Source organism: Oculina patagonica, chromosome 2, assembly GCF_052425735.1.
Source record: "Oculina patagonica isolate OP01 chromosome 2, crgOcupat, whole genome shotgun sequence".
Classification (NCBI taxonomy): Eukaryota; Metazoa; Cnidaria; class Anthozoa; order Scleractinia; family Oculinidae; genus Oculina; species Oculina patagonica.
This window is the reverse complement of record NC_135759.1, coordinates 35,603,869-35,622,740: the sequence shown is the minus strand read 5'-3', so window position 1 is coordinate 35,622,740 and position 18,872 is coordinate 35,603,869. Positions and strand designations below refer to the sequence as shown.

General features: G+C 36.2%; 2 protein-coding genes across 7 annotated transcripts in view; both read left to right on the top strand.

The window, feature by feature from the left end:
• The window catches only part of LOC144644473 (uncharacterized), a 34,558-nt gene extending 33,151 nt beyond the window's left edge, over positions 1-1,407 (top strand). Inside the window, exon 8 of the mRNA XM_078503969.1 lies at positions 1,289-1,407. The gene's annotated coding sequence lies outside the window, so the exon portion shown is untranslated. The remainder of the gene's footprint in view (positions 1-1,288) is intronic.
• The window catches only part of LOC144644437 (uncharacterized), a 56,854-nt gene that overhangs the window by 35,872 nt on the left and 2,110 nt on the right, over positions 1-18,872 (top strand). For 4 of the 6 annotated variants that reach the window (XR_013569113.1, XM_078503922.1, XM_078503919.1 and 1 more), the window contains 7 exons: positions 8,147-8,617; positions 13,833-13,981; positions 14,436-14,637; positions 16,448-16,527; positions 17,422-17,704; positions 17,966-18,092; positions 18,594-18,636. Coding sequence is in view for 5 of the 6 variants with exons in the window: in XM_078503922.1 (XP_078360048.1) it covers positions 8,147-8,617; positions 13,833-13,981; positions 14,436-14,637; positions 16,448-16,527; positions 17,422-17,704; positions 17,966-18,092; positions 18,594-18,636 (1,355 nt within the window). In the remaining variant the exon portion in view is untranslated. Of the gene's footprint in view, positions 1-668; positions 1,366-8,146; positions 8,618-13,832; positions 13,982-14,435; positions 14,638-16,447; positions 16,528-17,421; positions 17,705-17,965; positions 18,093-18,593; positions 18,637-18,872 lie in introns of those variants that run through there. The other 2 variants (XM_078503920.1, XM_078503923.1) reach the window with 2 other exon arrangements.

The following is an 18,872-nucleotide window of genomic DNA, read 5'->3' as shown; positions in this document are numbered from 1 at the left end:
AATAGTTTTTCAACTAATAAATTTGTGGTCCTCTTAAATGTGTTAAAAGTTAAAAATCTACTATAAACAATAATCTAATTTAAAATCTAGTTAATGTAAAAATTTAAAAGCTAAGTTACAATGTTAATCCAAAAATTATTACTAAAATATCTCAGACTAAAAATTATTATCTAAAAAAGGAGTAAAAATTTAAAACTTTTTTAGTCTCTTTTAGTCAACTTGAAAAATCTATGAATTCTCCAGGTCAACCACAGAAATATTTGGAACTCTCTGGATCAACTTTTAAAATCTTCAAAACTTCGAACCAACGCTAGAAAACCTCGGAAGTCTTCAAGTAAACTTTGGAAATCTTCACAAAAACTGTGAATACAGTGGCCGGGTTATGTAGTTTAATATTTCGTGCAGGAGTACTATGCAGAGAAATAGGTACTCCTGCAGGGTGCAACTTCGGATTAACTGTACTGCTCTTATCCAATCAGAATCGATTAATTTTGTTGCCATTAATTACCAAGTCTGGTGCTTTAAAAATCATACGGGGACTTTTAGGAAGAGTCTGAATGTTGACATCATGGCAGAGAGGGCTAATTTTTGAATACATTATGCAATAATCTTCTAACTCACTGTTGGTTGTTGAAGCTAACCCTCCATGTATATATCCTTTTTTATAGCCATCTGCAATTTACGAAGAACCTGACTCTGCAGATATGACTTCAGATGATGCAACTTACAGTCAATTGTATTCATCAGAAACCCAACTGCTTCCTAAAGATGAACAAACAGCACAGTGGGTTTAAGGCTTCAAGCAGCCTTATTGTACTGCCAACAGGGCAAACATGGAGATAACCACACGATCCTAAATGCAACTATTTAACAATTAGGCATCAGTTCAAGATTGGTCAGTTAATGGTTTTAAATGCAGTGCCACATTCTTGTTTAAGGCAAAAGATGTACTGTAAGGAAATAGTATGTGTTATTTATGTGTTCCAAACTCTTCTATAATTACAAGAAGTCTGTGATATTTAACTTGGTCATGACATGTGGCTATTGTTACCTTAGTTTGAAGTCAGCAATAGCTTTTCAAGATCCTCAAGTATTGTTATTCCTATATCTGAGAAACCACGGTTTTTACCAAAATGAAGATGCTGTCACTCAAGTTTGCAGTGGCGGGTCTATGGAAGAAAAGACAGTTTTGGTGAAAGACATTTTTTCTTAGCGACTTCTCCTGCTAAGATTTTTTTGGGTGTACATGTACGTACATACAGCTGAAAGGGCCCCTCCTTAGTTCAAGCATTGACTGTGGTTCAAGGTCTGGATCTGCCACTGGTTTGTATAAATTTTTTAAACCCAAGGTAAAAACAGCTTTAAGAAGAAACTATTTACGGTTTTTACTTTGACCAGTTGCTGATATTTATATGTCCTCAAAGGTGTTTTTATCAAATACAGCACTGTAAATACTATTTATCCAGTTTAAAGTTGTATTATTAGTTTAATATTGAGGTTTGTTTTACCCATTATGTTATGATATTTATACATGTATTTATGTTTGTTGTATTCATTCTGTTATATTTTTGTCAAATACTGTATATTCCTATCACCTCAGTGATAAACGTCGATGTGTAGTATGCTTACAAACAATGCATTGACTGGTTTTTGACCTAAAAATGTAATTGGCCTAAAAATCCATTTGGCAATTATCATTATATTATTTTCCAAATTGTACAGCACATACACACACTGTAGTTTGTGTTATCATGTAGTGTACATAGTTTCATGCAACAATTACGTACCTGTATTCTGCAGAATCTGCAGTATTCTTCATTACATAGGTCACGTGTTTACTCTAACCACGTTGTCAGATGATCTGTACTTTATTTCTTTACAGACATACGATAAATTGGAATATCTACAAGTACATATCTCTGTGTGAGTTATAAGTTTGTGCGGATTAGTTAGTGACATGCACATATTGATGTGAGCAGGATTGTATTTATCCCGGATAAAACAAGTGGTACTTAGATGTCGTCTTGATCTACAGTATAAAGAAGACTGTCTTATTTTTAATCATGTTAATTATATTATCTATAGTAGCTAGCATTTTTATATTGTATATATTTTAATTAATTTAATTTTAGTTTTTAATTTCGTGAAATAACTGTAAACTAGCCGTAAAGCTAAGATTATTTCACGCTAATAAATCTATCTATCTATCTATCTATCTATCTATCTATCTATCTATCTATCTATCTATCTATCTATCTATCTATCTATCTATCTATCTATCTATCTATCTTATTATTATCTATCTATCTATCTATCTATCTTATTATCTACTGGCTAAGGTAATTTTTGAGCTGTATAGATATTATCCATTGTGTAACTGAACTAGACGACTTCGTGTACTTAACAATGCACTAAGCCCTGGCCAAACGGCAACGCAAAAGGACACAATTCGTCGCATGTTAAACTTGTGTACAGACTTGCGTTGGCTGACCAAACGGACTCGCAAGTTTACTCACAAATGCACGCAAGTTGTCAAAAAGCCATTTCAGTACTGTTGCTATTCAGTACTTGAAGTAAACAGCAAGACTTGCGTTACCTTTTGATCAGGGCTTTTATTTTTACTCTGCGATTAAGTCACTGATATTTATTACGTTGTAATTTAGTGGCAATGTAACGTGACACCCGTTGTGTCCATCAGTTAACAAAAAAAGCACATATTTAACCATATTTAACTTTGAAAAGCTCCTCGTGTCTAAGTTTATAGTGACACTATACAAGCTTAAGTATTTTGTATGTTTACTTTTTAAACACAACGGAGGAATTGCTGCCGAGTGGATGGAGTGCTGGATTCGGAATTCCGACATGGTCCTGAGTTCAAGTCCTGCACTCCGCTGGATTTCTCTCGGTAGTCCTGGGGTAAACTCAATTAGTCTACCCCCTAACCTTTCATGATTTATGTTAGTTGTTATGTAAATTAAACCAATTTTATATTAGAGGCAGGGCCGTAACCAGACCTTTGCCATAGACGAAGCAAGATCTTGCTAGGGGCTTCTGGGGACATGCCCTCCAGAAAATTTTAAAATCTAGAAGATCTCTTTCAGAGACATTTTTCATGAGGTATTTCTTAAGAAAAATTAATCTTGTTCAACTGGGGATTATTTTTCCAACAAAACATATTTTGTTTTTAATTTGGGTAAAAATCTAGAGAGGGAAGTCCCTCGTCTTGCCTCTTGCTAGTTACGGCCCTGTTAGAGGTTTTGCAAAGGTCCTCGTTTTGAAACAGTGGTAACAGTCAATTCAGTAATGGCGTGTTGGAATTCCTAGCGATGTTATTTTCGTATGCAATTTTGTCTTAAAGGAACTGTCTCGTGGATTTGAGCTTAATTAAAGACTAAGGAAATGGCCACCAAATTGAGTGAACTACAAAACAAAAACACTCAAAGCGGCGAAAAACAGTTAAATAACTGCAAACTGAGACAAAAGAAGATACGGATGGACAAAAATTCAAGACGGTAGACATTTGCTTGTAATGAAGCTATGATTTTGTCATTTAGGACAAAAGAAGTAATTTCTTCGCCAACATTGTGTTTTACAGCGAGTGCTTGGCGAATCTAAAACTTAGCCGTTACACAGTTCCTTAAACTTAAAATGGGTTTTTCAACTCTGAAAAAGCTGAATTGGGAAGTGGTCATTTGAAGATATTGTAACTTTACTGTTTTTTACAGTATGTGATATAGTCGTTTTAGTCATTAAATTAGGTTAAGAAATAGAGCAGTTTTCAATACCAAAGTAACCACTCTGGCCAATCACAAAAAACGCAAACAATCCAGTGAATAAAAAAAAAACCCGAAGCAAATACATTTATAGCCTGCGTTGCAGACGAACAGCAACGCAGGCTAATACATTTAGCGGCCCGGAGCGCGGGAAAACGTGCGCGAGCGAATCACGATTGGTTTTGGTTTTACTTCTGATTGGCTGGAAAGTGGCGCGAGTTTATGAGCCAATCACAAAGTGTAGTAATGCAAAACCAAGCAAACGAGAATTACTTTCGACACGAGGAAACCGCTCTTAAGGACTATTAGTCTAATAAATAACTATTAGTTAAAGTAATCCTCGGTGCAAAAACCAGTAATTTATCATCATTACTTTGGTTTGTAGTTATTTTTCTCTTTCTCGCCATCCGCGATTTTTACTGGTTTTTACACTAAGGAAAAATTACTGACAGTCTGAAAATTAAAATAGAAAATTGTCTTTAAGTTCAGAACTTAAGAACTTGGCGGCAGCCATTACATTTAAATGCATTACTTAAAAGTAAATAGTAAAACGTGTGATTGGTAATGGAATAAGATTCTTGGCCCCAATCTCAAAGTATTTTTAAAAGTTTATAATAAAGCTGAAATAACTATAAATTTTAATTTACAAAAGTACAGGATTAAAAAGAAATTAAATGAAAGATAGTTTTGGGATGTTATGACTTGAGTTTTCTCCCGGGAGGAGGGGGGGGGGGGGTACTCCCATAAATTTCGGAAAGGGGTGTGCCGCGAAGGTTCTTAAACCCTGACCCTATTGAAGGATAAAGAAGGCTAAAATTGATACCCTTTTTAAGGCCCAAAACCGAAAAATGACACCCTATTCAAGGGGAGGAGAAGCGTTCCGTGACGACCCAAATAACGGCTAACCGCGCACGGCAAAGACACAAATCTTTATAGGTCTTTATAAAATCGCTTTCCTAATACCTGAACAGAAAATTCAGTTTTAAGATATCTTTTTTTTCGTTTAGCTGGGCGTTTATTTTAGCTAATAGAATTTAGGTACCCCATCTAAGGATCACACCGTGTATAAATTCCGTGTACACCCGCAAAACTGAAAATTCCTTCGCACCCATAAATTTGGGCAAACAACGCTTGATCGAAACAATAATGCTTTCCTACCTGCCTCCTTTGTCTCTCCACTGCTTACATGTTTAAACGGTCCAATAAATAAGAATAAAACGCCACTTGCTATCACGTACATTTTATTCAACAGATGCGCGCGCTGCCCATATATGGTCAAAATGTTAACGATATCTGTCATCCGTACATAACAGATATCCTGCGATATTCGTAGGTTGCGAAGATTCGTCCGAAATCTTGTAAAGCGCTGCATAATTACAGTTTTTCTATGTCCAAAATGTGTCTCGTCGACAATTTGTTGAATAATAAAACAATTATCCTGCTCAATCTTGCGGAATATCGTCTGATTTTAGCCAACTCGGCCTACGGCCTCGTCGGCTAAGTATCAGGCGATATTCCGCGCGTTTTCGCAGGATAATTGTTAATATAGCATATTTGCTTCATTACAAAAAGCTATCACCTTCGGGCCGCCATATTTGCACATATGTCAAGAACCAATCAGGTGGAAGAAAATTCTGGGAAAGAAGTGACTTCCGGTTTTCCTGGAAGGTAGCAACGGCTATCAGCCATGTTGTTTTGCGTAGCTTTTGGCGGGTTCCAGTTTATGCACCTAAAGCATGTTTGAATTTCATGGAACTATCCATCTGCTAGCCTCTTTATTAGTTGCCACACATCATGTTTCAGGTGAGCATTTGAGCTTTCCAATTTAAAAGGAGCATCCTTAATTTCGAGTTCTCACGTTCGTTTGTCATATGAGCAGTTTGACCCTTTGGCGCTTGGCATCGAGGTCGACACGTCTCTTCATGCCGAAGATGCGATCCGATTTCACGAGTTTGAATTTCTGTCAAATGGTCAGCAGTTCTCTTCGATTAGTATTTCGTGGTTTCCTTCTCATCGCCGGACATAACGAAAAAGATGGCGGAAATTAAGCTTATCATAAAGCCGCTTGCTCAACTTACGTACAATTTCGGTTTCGGTGTCAATACTCTTGCGCTTGCTGTTTTGTAAGCCGTCAATAGGCTATTTAGTGGAACAAAACGAGAGTGAAGCTTTACTCCCAAGGTTTGATTATTCTAACGTCATTATTTCTGTGATTATCTAGTACATGTACTGCCAGGTACCAAATCTGGGTTTAGGGGGAGGGGAGGGGGTAGAAGAATGGGGGGTGGGGGTGACTTTTAGCCGACTTCACCTGCGGGGTTTGCCACTAGTCTTGGCATTTAGAGCCAATTTATTGCAGTTTTCAGTGATATGCAGACCCAGGTTCTGAGTCAAGCGTTCTTATGGCTGTTTAACGCTTGACTCAGAACAAGCTGAGCCACCTAAGCCTAACATCACGAAGGAAATGCATGAAGCCCTTAACAACTCAAAACAAGACGACTCTATTATGATACTACCAGCCGACAAAGGTCGCGCTAGTGTAGTTCTAGACACTAACACCTACCATGATAAAATGAAGACACTTATTAAAACGTGTCCATATCAACTCCTTAATAAGGACCCCACGGATCGACTCAGCCGTAAACTCACTGAGAAGCTACTTAGCTTAAAACGAAGTGGGCATCTATCAGAATCTGTCTACAATAAGCACAAACAGCCACCTAGGATCTACGGTCAGCCTAAGATACACAAACCAAATGTACCTTTGAGACCTATTGCTGCTTTTCACTGTCACATAATCAAAAAATAAATTCGAAACCATTCAACTACAGAAGCTATGAATTTCAAATATTGTAGATGATAAATAGATAAACAATTTCTCCAAGTTTTGGGTCTGTGCAGTGTACCGTTCGCGAGTTATTTTCCGAACCTTTCCACGCAAATTTACAAAGCTTAGTATGGAGACACCATAACTGTGTCCTACCAAGGGACACAAATATGGCTGCCATGATGTCAGAGAAACCATCTGGAACTCAATTCTGTTTACAACAGCGGCTATCCTTGGCTTAAGAGCTAGTACACTTTCACATAAACACCACTTATTATATCTGAAATGTTCAATCTGCTCAAAATGGAAAGGAAAGGCCTTTTTTCAAACAAAACAGCTTTGTCACGGCACTAAGCTTGATGTCACATACGACGGAGAACTCAAATATTCAAAATGCTCTGTTTTAAAAACGAATGACACTATCGATCTGGAAATTTGCAAAAATATATATTTTTAGTTTATCTTTCGCCTAATTACAACAAAAATTTAGTAGACCTAGTGAATTTTGATTTCAGAATTTTATGACGTAACATGAAAACCAAGAATTGTATCATGTATAAACACCTTTGCTTACGATTTGTCGGCTCATTTACCTGCATGACATCCTGTCTCCATTGACAGGCAAATCAGAGTATGCAGTTACTAACTTTACTCATTTCATTCCGTTCAACTACAAAGCGGACCTCTGAGGGAACATATCAGTTAGTCGGAATAATAATGAGGATCGAAACGCACCAATCACAGCGAACCAACGTGCATAAATAGCGACACGTAACCAATCGACCTCATCGCCTGATGAAGACTAGCAGTTGCAGTCGAAACGTCGCGATCAACATCTCAAAGCGATTCTATCGTGAGACAAACGAATAAACGTTCATTCCTATCTTTACACCACGATGAACAATATTCACATCTTTAAAGACATAAATCTGACTGCGATGAAATGTAAGTCAGCTGACTGTAATATCATTTAAACTCCAAGATACTGCATAAAGAAGAAAATAAATTATGTCCATTTTATCAGTTTGATTTGGTATGTGATGTCTTGCATGATCCATAAACCATTGAGAAAATTAGCTCCTGAATCATTTTCACAACTTGATTTCTTGGGGATGTTGAGTCATTTGATCTGATGTAATGTTCGTAGCATATACTGTAGCACAATATGTATGCTGTTGTTTAAATTTTACTTTGGTTTAAATAAAACTTTTTAAACCAGTTTGATCTTTTCAAATGTATTTTCAATTGTCGCATGTTCACCATTATAAAGATATGAAACAAAAGGAAATAAAAATCGAACTGGTTAAAAAAAAATCTCCGCCTTTATGATAGCACTCAACGGCTCGTGTTTCACCCTACACTTCTTTTGTGCTCTCGTCACTTCCTTGCATGCTTTATAACAGAACAAAGCACGGACAAGGCTTTTTTTATTTGTTAAATATGTACAACAAAGCATGCCTTGAATTCTCTAGTCTGCATAATTTTTGTTTACAATATTATTTTACCAGCACTAACTCAGGGTCCATTTATATAATTTAATTTTCAGGTAACAATAAAGTTCCCACTCCAAAGAGACCTAAGGTGTTTTGTTTTGGATTGCCTGATGTAACATCTGTGACTGTTTCCATAGAAGCTTTACCTGTTGACGGAATTGTCCAGTATGACTTGTTTTATAACAGAACATGCCCCTTTGTGGTTTCCGATGAATGTTCTTCAGCTGTAACAGATCTTAGCCTAGTTTATAACAGAACATGCCCCTTTGTGTCTTCCGATGAATGTTCTTCAGCTGTAACAGATCTTAGCCTAGTTGAGGGGTGCCGAAGAGTAGAAAATCAAACACTTACAGAAGGACGCACTTTAGCAACCAAGGTTTTTAGCTGTACTATTTGTAACAGCACTAAGAACTGCTATCGTATGGGGATTACAAGGGACCATGATTTGTGTTTGTACGTGAGGGTGAACACATCTTCTGGCTGTTCACATGTCTGTACAGAACAAGACGTCAAATCGATAATCGGTGAGTACACTAATCTGTGTGATACATGCATGTGTATAGATGTATTAATTTTTATAACTAGTTAAGACATGGTGGCTTAATAGTCCAGTCAATATATACAAGCCATTTCCTTGCCTATTCCAAAACAAATTGCAACAAAAATAAAACATGCCTTATTCGACTTTGCATATATTGAGGAATAACATACTAAAAGTCACCGTGAATCGGAGTATTGGAACCTCGTCTTTTTTTGCGATATTTGAACTACAATGAAAGATGAGAAATTTAATTTATGCATAACTAATGTGATTTTTACAAGTAACATTGAAGGGTCCTTATCGATAGAAATAATCAAGCTAGCAAAACTAAACAACGACAAGCCAACAAATCAGTTTACAACAAATGTAGCAGTTATTACTTATCCTATTTATTGCGGGAAATGACATTACTATGATTTCTGCCCTTTTTGGTACCTTAGAGAACGTACTACCAGCGGCCGGATTCTGGCATAGATGCAAGTATAGTAACAACGTTCGCTAATCGGATATTTTATTAAAAAAGCTGAGTTTTCTTCAAAAATAAAAGATACTGAAAACTGATAAAGTATAATTATACCTTTTTGACGAAAGAATAAACGCTGTTCAAAAAAGTTACCGTCTGATAACTAGAATTGCGGCAAACAAGTTATGGCGGGAGTCTTGGATGAAACCCTAAACATAATCTGTCAGAAAACGTAATGCGTGAATTTGCTCCCCCAAAACCCTTTCTGCTTATTGGAAGGTGCCTATAATTCCAAGAATATAATCAACACTGATTGATCTTTGCAAAATTCCCCGAGTGACTGAGCCGTCACAGACGCCTGGACACAACCCCGGCGTAACTATGGGCACGCCTCCATCTCTGCACTAAATTCTTTTACAAAAGGATGAACAAATTCTTTCAGGAGTAGCAGAATGATTTTGGACAAAAGAAAAAGGGTTAAAACATTTGGAAAAAGTTTGGTAATGTAAAGTCTGCAAATGACTTGATAAACATGAATTCAAACTTTGAATTCAAACAACAACAACAACAACAACAACTTTATTTATCCTAAATATTTACAAAAGGAAAAGACACATATATGGTATTAATAAATAATTAAGGGTCTGGTGGCCTGAAATAACTGTAGAGTTTAAAAGGGCAGGCAGCCAGTGACAAGTATGGTATCACTCTATCCACTCAATATTAGCATTTGTATACAGCCACGTCAAATGCTATACAGTTTTGTACGCCAATCGTCACATTTGTTTAACCACTGTGGTGGAAAGCATTAACTCATCAACAGACACACCTTTTTCTCGCTGTTTTAAAATCCTTTAAAAAAAAATAAAAAATAAAACAAATATTTTAACAGGATTAACCCATCAGTACTTTGGAGTACTGTTATCTTAGGGGTCCTGTAAGATATTAAAATTTAAAAAGATGACTTACAAAGTTTAAAAAAGTTTAGAAATGTTAAAAAGACAACGGTTAAAAACAAATAAAAACTTAATGAATAAAAATTACAAATAAAAATGTTCTATAACTTTTTGTTTAAAAAGAAGTCTAGAGTTTCATGTCCGACAGTAAACAATTAAAAACTGACGCTCCTAAAAACGAAAAACTCTAGCTTTATTCTCGGCAGGACATAAGCCATACCTTACTCGTGCCATGTGCAACTAGGACACTGTATGCATGACGTTATTTCCAGTCGTTTCTTTACATATGTTTCAAAAAATATGGCTCTGCCACTGTATTTTTGGATGGTTATCGAAGAAGACCAGCCACCAAATATGACTCACGATAAAAGGGTCAGATGTGGGATAAGCGATGCATGATGTTAGATTCACTTGGGAACGAGTGTATGTTATAAAGACAGATTTCCTTTCCAAAATGTGAAACAAGATAAGGTTCGTCGCGCTACTACCTCTGCATTTAAATCTGTGACGCCATCATTACGTCACACATGAAAACATTTGTGTTACTATATTGGTAATGAATCAATCAGTTGTTATATCAATTTTGGTTTAGCTGTCTTTATTATTCGTGGAATTACAGACGCTAGAACTTTGTTTTATTTGGTTCCGCCATATTACATACCAGCCAATTTGGGAATTTCGCCAATGGTTTGAAAGTCATAAAAAATACAAGGTTCTAATGCTTAGATTTACGGTGACTTTCAGCAGCGTATTCTACACCAAATTTAAAGTCAAGAACAGCATGTTTAATTTTTGTTGCAATTTGTTTTGGCGTACAAAACTGTATAGCATTTGACGTGGCTGTATACAAATGCTAATGTAGAGTGGATATAGAGTGATACCAAACTTGACACTGTGGTTTAAATCAATTTTGAATTCATGTTTATAAATAATTTGAAGTCATTTGCAGGTTGTTACCAAACTTTTTCCAAATGTTTTAACCCTTTTTCTGTTGTCCAAAATCATTCTGCTACTCCTGAAAGAATTTGTTCATCCTTTTGTAAAAGAATTTAGTGCAGAGATGGAGGCGTGCCCATAGTTACGCCGGGGTTGTGTCCAGGCGTCTGTGACGTCGGCTCAGTCACTCGGGGAATTTTGCAAAGATCAATCAGTGTTGATTCTTGGAATTATAGGCACCTTCCAATAAGCAGAAAGGGTTTTGGGGGAGCAAATTCACGCATTACGTTTTCTGACAGATTATGTTTAGGGTTTCATCCAAGACTCCCGCCATAACTTGTTTGCCGCAATTCTAGTTATCAGACGGTAACTTTTTTGAACAGCGTTTATTCTTTCGTCAAAAAGGTATAATTATACTTTATCAGTTTTCAGTATCTTTAATTTTTGAAGAAAACTCAGCTTTTTTAATAAAATATCCGATTAGCGAACGTTGTTACTATACTTGCATCTATGCCAGAATCCGGCCGCTGGTAGTACGTTCTCTAAGGTACCAAAAAGGGCAGAATAGTAATGTCATTTCCCGCAATAAATAGGATAAGTAATAACTGCTACATTTGTTGTAAACTGATTTGTTGGCTTGTCGTTGTTTAGTTTTGCTAGCTTGATTATTTCTATCGATAAGGACCCTTCAATGTTACTTGTAAAAATCACATTAGTTATGCATAAATTAAATTTCTCATCTTTCATTGTAGTTCAAATATCGCAAAAAAAGACGAGGTTCCAATACTCCGATTCACGGTGACTTTTAGTATGTTATTCCTCAATATATGCAAAGTCGAATAAGACATGTTTTATTTTTGTTGCAATTTGTTTTGGGTGTAATACTAAGTTGACTGGACTATAAAGTGTGTTTGGACTCTGGCCAGTTTGAGTGGTCTTAATTTCTAATTGCTGGCTGACAGATCTTTTTAGTGCAGAATGCACTTTTGTGATGGTTTGGTGGCCATGGGCAGTCGTGTGATAAACCCCTAAAGCGCTACAGTGTAAACTTTTAATCACCAATTAATTAATTAATATCAATTAATTAATTATTCCTTGTGGAGGGTGGGGAGCACCTGACCGTACCCCTAGGTAAAACCTGGAGCACATCTACGTTACTTTCATATGAAGATCTCAAACGTATATAATTTTATTTGTTTCAGAAAACCCTTTGCTCTCCTTGTGGTACTACTCAACGTAATTTACACCAAACGCATGCGCAGATTAGTCTACGCTGTTTTCTGGAATTATCATGAACATCGCTTGTATTGCTTGTTTGCAGTAGGCTTCCTGCAGACTTCTTGGCGCCAAGTAAAAACCGCAAATTACCGTAAAGTTCCGTGTATAAGCCGCACCCGTAGATAAGCCGCACCCCCGATTTGGATGCTCAAATTTCGGGGAAAAAAATATACAGACTAAAGTTTGAAGTTCAAGTGAAGTTCTATTGGTAAACAAACAAGAGCAAACAAGCACGGTTTCAAAACACTGACACTGCAGTTGTTGCATTGTTTAATATAAATTAGTCTTACGAAAGCGAAATTTTACTTGTCATACCTCCTTTTTAGTTTGAGTTCACAATATCTTAAACTTGGATGCTCTCTTGACATCATTTTTTCGAGATAATTTATCACTTGTAAACACTCCTGAAACACTTGAACCGTACGCAAATGATGAATGCTTAGTGGCCAAGCTTTGAAATGTAGAGAGGAGTCTGGGCATTAAAAACAACATGGTTGCACTTTCTTCGGAAGAAACCATGTTTTCATAGATTTTGGAAACTGCTACCCGCAACAGGATAAAAACTTCATTCAGAAAAGGAGTTTGATAATCCAAAGATTCATTTGCTGTGAAGGTCAATAAAAAAGTGAAGCGGTTGGCCAATTTTCTTGTGAGTACTTTCGTTTATCTTGGTGCTTTCTCGCATGCGGCGGATTGACATGCTTCGATGTGACCGGCAGGCTTCACTGCAAACAGCTTTGCAGAAGAACTAAAAGGCAGTGAACAACAAGAAAGTTTTCAGGTTGTTATTTGTTTGTTCAGTGACGTCTTGAGAAGTTTTTTAAATTAAACAAATGTCATTGATGCCGCCGTAAAACAAACAAAAACAAAAGTTTCATGTTATCGCATTTTCAAGGAAGACAAAAGTATTTTGTTACAAACGAACAAAAGTGTCGTGTTACGTTTGCAAAGATTAGCGTAAGGAACACCTGGAAAAGAATACAAGTAGCCTGTGGACGGTTTTTCCGAAAGTAAAATAAAGCAAATAAACACGAACATATATATAAAACATCATACTTTCAATTGTTCCACATTGCATTCTGCACTTACAAAATCATCGAGATTTTTATATACACTGTATACGTAGCTGCCCCCAAATTATGGAAATGGAATGATCTTCCCTTTTTATTAGAAATACTTACAGTAAATCTGTGAATAGTAATTACTTTTTAATAAAAAGTCTCTGTTTTGGAAGGTGTTATTAATTTGTTAATAGTATTATTTTATTAACTCATATTTGAACGATGTATTTTAGGATTTTAAGTACTGTTAGTAATAATTTACTAGGTTTTCAAGCACACTGTAGTTCTAATTTCTCAAACATTGTAATGCACAGCTGAAAATGTTCTTTTGATATCTGCACAATATAAGTTAATTTTATTATTATTTATTATAAGTTGAGTGCTATGAAATTGATGTGGCATACATGTACACTGTATGTTGTATGTTGTGGTTCAATGGGTAAAATTGAACTACAACATTAACATGTACACTGTATTAATTACTTAATTTATTCTTTTTCATAGTTTTTTCTCCACCAAAGGCAATACAGCTTTTAGCAACGGCAAAGAAACAACTAACTGTTCGGTGGGAACACCGTGAGGGAATACTGATCAACTATAAAGTGATTCTACAAGATCATTTTGGACAATGTTCAAATTTTGTCAAGGTAACAGTGTTAAACTTGGAAAACATGTTTTTTTAATTTAATTTTTTATTTTTATTTTTATTAATGGTAAATTGTGTTAGAAAAAATAACATTTCATGACTTTTATTTAACTTGTAATTATTAGAAAATTCTGTGAAATTGCATGGAATAACACCTGTAGTTAAAGCTGATAATAAGCCATTAGGAGGCCTGTCCAGATGGTTAAAATCAGATGATATTCTGCAAAATAATATTAAGCAGGATTATATTAATTAGTTATAATTAATTGTTAACTGTCAACAAGATATTTCACAGCTGAACATACTGTGACTATGTGGCAGTTTGCAAGACTTCGGACAAATCTGTGGAACTAAGCTATATGCATATCACTGGATATGATGACGAATAATAATTATGACTTTTTGATCATAATTTTGATCATAGTTATATATTTTTTTAATATTTGTATTTTATTTTTAAGGACATATACGGAGATGAAAATGGGAATGGTAACTCTCATAGTTTCACTGATTTGAGTCCATGGTCTAACTACTCGGTGACCATCTGTTCTGGGGTACCGTCGGTACCTATGACATCTATACCAGTAAATGATACAACATGCACCTGCGGTAATGACTATTATCTACCAGGAGGGCCAGTTTTCAGCCACACATTGCCTGAAGGTAAATTTCTGTAAACTCCATAAGCTAATTATTTAATGTGATTAGAAGACTAACTTGTGGCAGATCTTTGGTAGGGTGCACCCCACCCCAACCTTCTTCACTTTTGAACAAAAAAAAAAAACCACCATCATCCTATTGCCTCCCCGTCCCCACACCCAGGGTTCAAAATAAAATTTTGTTTTTAGCCTGAATTTGTCGGCTTTTTTTTTAGGCTCATTTTTTTCCCGGCTGTTAAAAGAGCCATGCATTTTCAAGGGACACAATCCATTTGCATACATGACGTACCTATGGGACGTACCCAGAGGTTTGCAATGTAATCTGGGGCGATTTCAAACACAGTCAGCCCTTTGCAAGCTTTCGGAAGTGATGGAATGTTTTACGGCATTTCAAAAGAATGGATTGGAGCAATGTGACTTCTTTTCTTATTGAGTGTTTGAGAAGTAAATAAGATCTTCCAATATACTTTTCTGGAGGGACAAAATACCTGAGAAGGTGGAGCAGCCCGTTATTCTTCTTAACACAGAAATGAAGTTGAACATGTAAAACCGTAAAACCAAAAGTTTTAGTCGCCAAAGATGAAATTTTGGTCGCATTAAAACGCAGTGAGTCGCACTCTCTAGCCCTGTAGCTGCTTTATTGTCTGATATGAAATGTTTACTTCAACATTCCAGCAACTTTGATTTCAGTTGGCCGATCAAGGCATAATATTCTATTTCTTCAGTAGTAGCCGGCAAGTGTCGTCAAAGTGCCGGCTACCGCCGACAGCCGGCTGCTATTTTGAACCCTGACACCCCTTCCTTTTTAGGCAAACTCCTCCTATCTTAGACCAAATGAGACAAGTACTGTATTTACTCGAATAAGCGCCGTCCCCGAATAAGTGCCGCCCTCGAATAAGCGCCGCATTTGGAACAAAAAAGTTAATAATCGCCGCATTTGGGACAAAATTAAAGTTAATAAGCTAGCTCTGCCCCCGAATAAGTGCCACAGTCCCGCTGTGGGACTGCACTACAAAGCAACTCTTAAACAAACTTGGACATTTCTTTCCATCAAAAGCGTCATCAAATACATAGTTCTGTAAATGTTGTGAAGGCTGCGAACTTTGCCATGACAACTAGCGCTATACTTCTTTCTTCAGCAAGAGACGAATACTGACAAGCAGAAGACTCTATTTTCGATAACTGCCAAATGTTAAATTCTTTGTGGCATCCAAATTTTGAATAAGCCGTGCCCTCAAATAAGCGCCGCCCTCGAATAAGCGCCACACTTGAGGCGCGAAAAATTTAATAAGCGCTGTGATGCTTATTCGATTATTATAAATACCATGACATTTTGACAGTGGACCAAGGACTTTTTTTTACTTTTTTGATAATGAGAATTTTAATATACTTTTATTGGTGTTATCTTTGAATTTTTTATATCTTAGAAAAATGAAGAATTCCAAAGTGACAGATAATAATAATAATAATAACTTTATTTATCCTGGTAGACCGGTCAGCCAATCAAAGAGATTGACTGGTATCAATCAGTGACCAGTATAAAATTACAAGCATAAAATTTACAAGCATAAAAAATTACTAGCATAAAATTTACAATTACAAATCTAAAAAGTGAAAATTATATACAAAAATTAAAAGATAAAAAAATAGTGGCTGTTGAAAATTGTGTGATATTAAGAGCCTCCAAATTTCTTGTTGCAGCTTTATTTCCCTTGGAGTCATGGAGCGGGGGAAGGGGGGGGGGGCATTCTTTCTCCACCCTGGTTTGAAAAAAAGGGTTTGACAGTTTTCATGTTTAAAAATTGTTTTTGTAGAGCCAAGTGAACAGCCATTGCTGGAGCCATGTGAGGCATTTTGTGATGAAACAAACTTCAATGCCACCCTTAAATGGAAGGTACTATTCACTACATACATGTAGCAGTTTTGAACTTAAATATTGTACAGTGTACTAAAATTCTATTACCGGTACATGTACACATTATTTTCATATAAAATAGTTATGTACGTATTTTTGACAGCCAATTTGCTATTAAAGTGCATATACGTATGACACAATTTGTTTTCTACTGATTTACATTGTTTATAATATAACATAATAAAAGGATTTTAAATTGGTTCAAATTTCATGCTACTTTGACTTCCAAATTGTCGGACCACAGATTGCGTGGCCTACATATCATGTGGTTTAGGTCTGTGACGTCACTGTGTTTTATAAACACACCAAGATGGCTGAGAGAAAAGGGAAATTAATGAATGCTTATCAGTTGATGGTGATGGCTTGTCAGGGTGGGTTTTACTTTAAAAAGTAAGAGTAAAAAGTAAGCAAAACAGCGCATTAAAGTGTACAAAACATTAGTTAGTGTATGTGTGTGATTTGTTTGTGGCCCTATTCACTATATTCCCTTATTTATTTTTTTTATTATCTGTCTTTATGCTTGGAAGTATATGCTCTTTCCCTTTCTTTCCCCTCGTGGAGACGTGGTGGCCTAATGGTTAGCGTGCTCGACTCCGAGTCGAACGGCCCGGGCTCAAGGCCTGGCTGGGGCGCTGCGTTGTGTTCTTGGGCAAGACACTTTACTCTCACAGTGCTTCTCTCCACCCAGGTGTATAAATGGGTACCTGACCGGCGAACTTACTGCTGGGGGGTAACCCTACGATGGACTAGCATCCCATCCAGGGGGGAATAGCAATACTCCTAGTCGCTTAATGCTACGGAAACCGGGATAAGCTCCGGCTGTATGGGCCACTTAGGCTCGGACAGACTTTACTTTTACTTTAAATCTTTTAGGCAAGCGAGGACCTAATATGGAATGGCATACCGACAAAATCTGTAATTAGGATATGGAATTCATCATCTCCTGATCAGGAAGGAAATAAGTTAGGTGCTCCTACTGCCACCTTCTCTGTTCCCCTGGAGTTAAATTACAATGGCTCATTAGTGTCACTCACTGTCAACCTGTCAAGGCACTTGAAGTACATTGCCAAAGTGCAGTTTTGTTCAAATGGAGGATGTGGTCCAGATGTTATGACAACATTGAGTTGTGATATCTGTGAATCCTTGGCAGCTCCAGGTAAGATTCAATTCATATTGCAATTGGATTTTAAAATGCTCTAAAAGTACCAGGTATACATGATGTCCTTAAATAATTTAAGAAATACAATATTTTTATAATATTGTGTTATTCCTTCCTTTAATGATTTTTTTTAATTACTAACCTCTACTAACAGACTGACCTCCTGCAGGTAGATATGTGAAGATCATAATTTTATGTGAATTATGGTTATCAATAAAATAATTTTCATTTGAGATAGGACAATTTTCTTTTTTGTAGACCCTACATCAGGAAATTACTCAAAGAATGCAGAGTCTTACTGGCAATTGGCAACTGGTACTGGAGTCGCATTGTTCATTTTAGTGGTAGCTGTTATTATCACCATGGTCATCAACAAGAAAAAGAGGTTTGCTTTTTACTTCTTTCAATTTTTGTCTTCATTTGTAGAAAAGTCCAAGTGCAGTGTTGATTTTTGTTAAATATTATTATATATAAATTACGCATGTGCACATTTAAAGCAGGAGTACAGTATCATGGTTTTTCTTGCTTGTGTTCAGTGTCACTCCACTACTATCATGAAAAAAAAAAAAATATAACCAAGGGAAGAGTTGCCAGGGGATTGAATGGAGGGTGGGCTTTTGTGTCTGAGGCTAAAAAAAGCTACTTACAATAGACATTTTTTACAATGTACTTTAGAACAGTCCGTTTTGATTGTTATTTGACATGTGTATTTTTAAAATCTTTTTGTAAATTTTAATTGTTTTAATTTTATATTCAATAAAAGTCAAACGTCCTTTAGTTCTGTTGCTGACTTTAAATTTCCAATCTTAGACTCCTTGCTTGTGAGGGACTTGATAAGCTATTTAATTGGGCATTTGACAAAATGGAAAATCCTTTCTTTCAACAGGCAAAGGAACCATGCGCCACTCCGGGAAGTAATAGGAGACTTGGTACGTTTATTCAGTAATCAGGATAAAATATTTTTCAAGATAAGTGTGTATGGCTACTATAAAATAATTTATTACAACATCTTAATAGTATTTCTTCAGATTGCATATAATTATATTATATTGTAGGAAAACTCATGACCTCAAGTACAATTCATGATTACTACAATGAGCGACAATAGTCTTTGAGGCAGTTGGTGGAAATTAATACTAATGTAACATTCCCATTTTTCCACCTG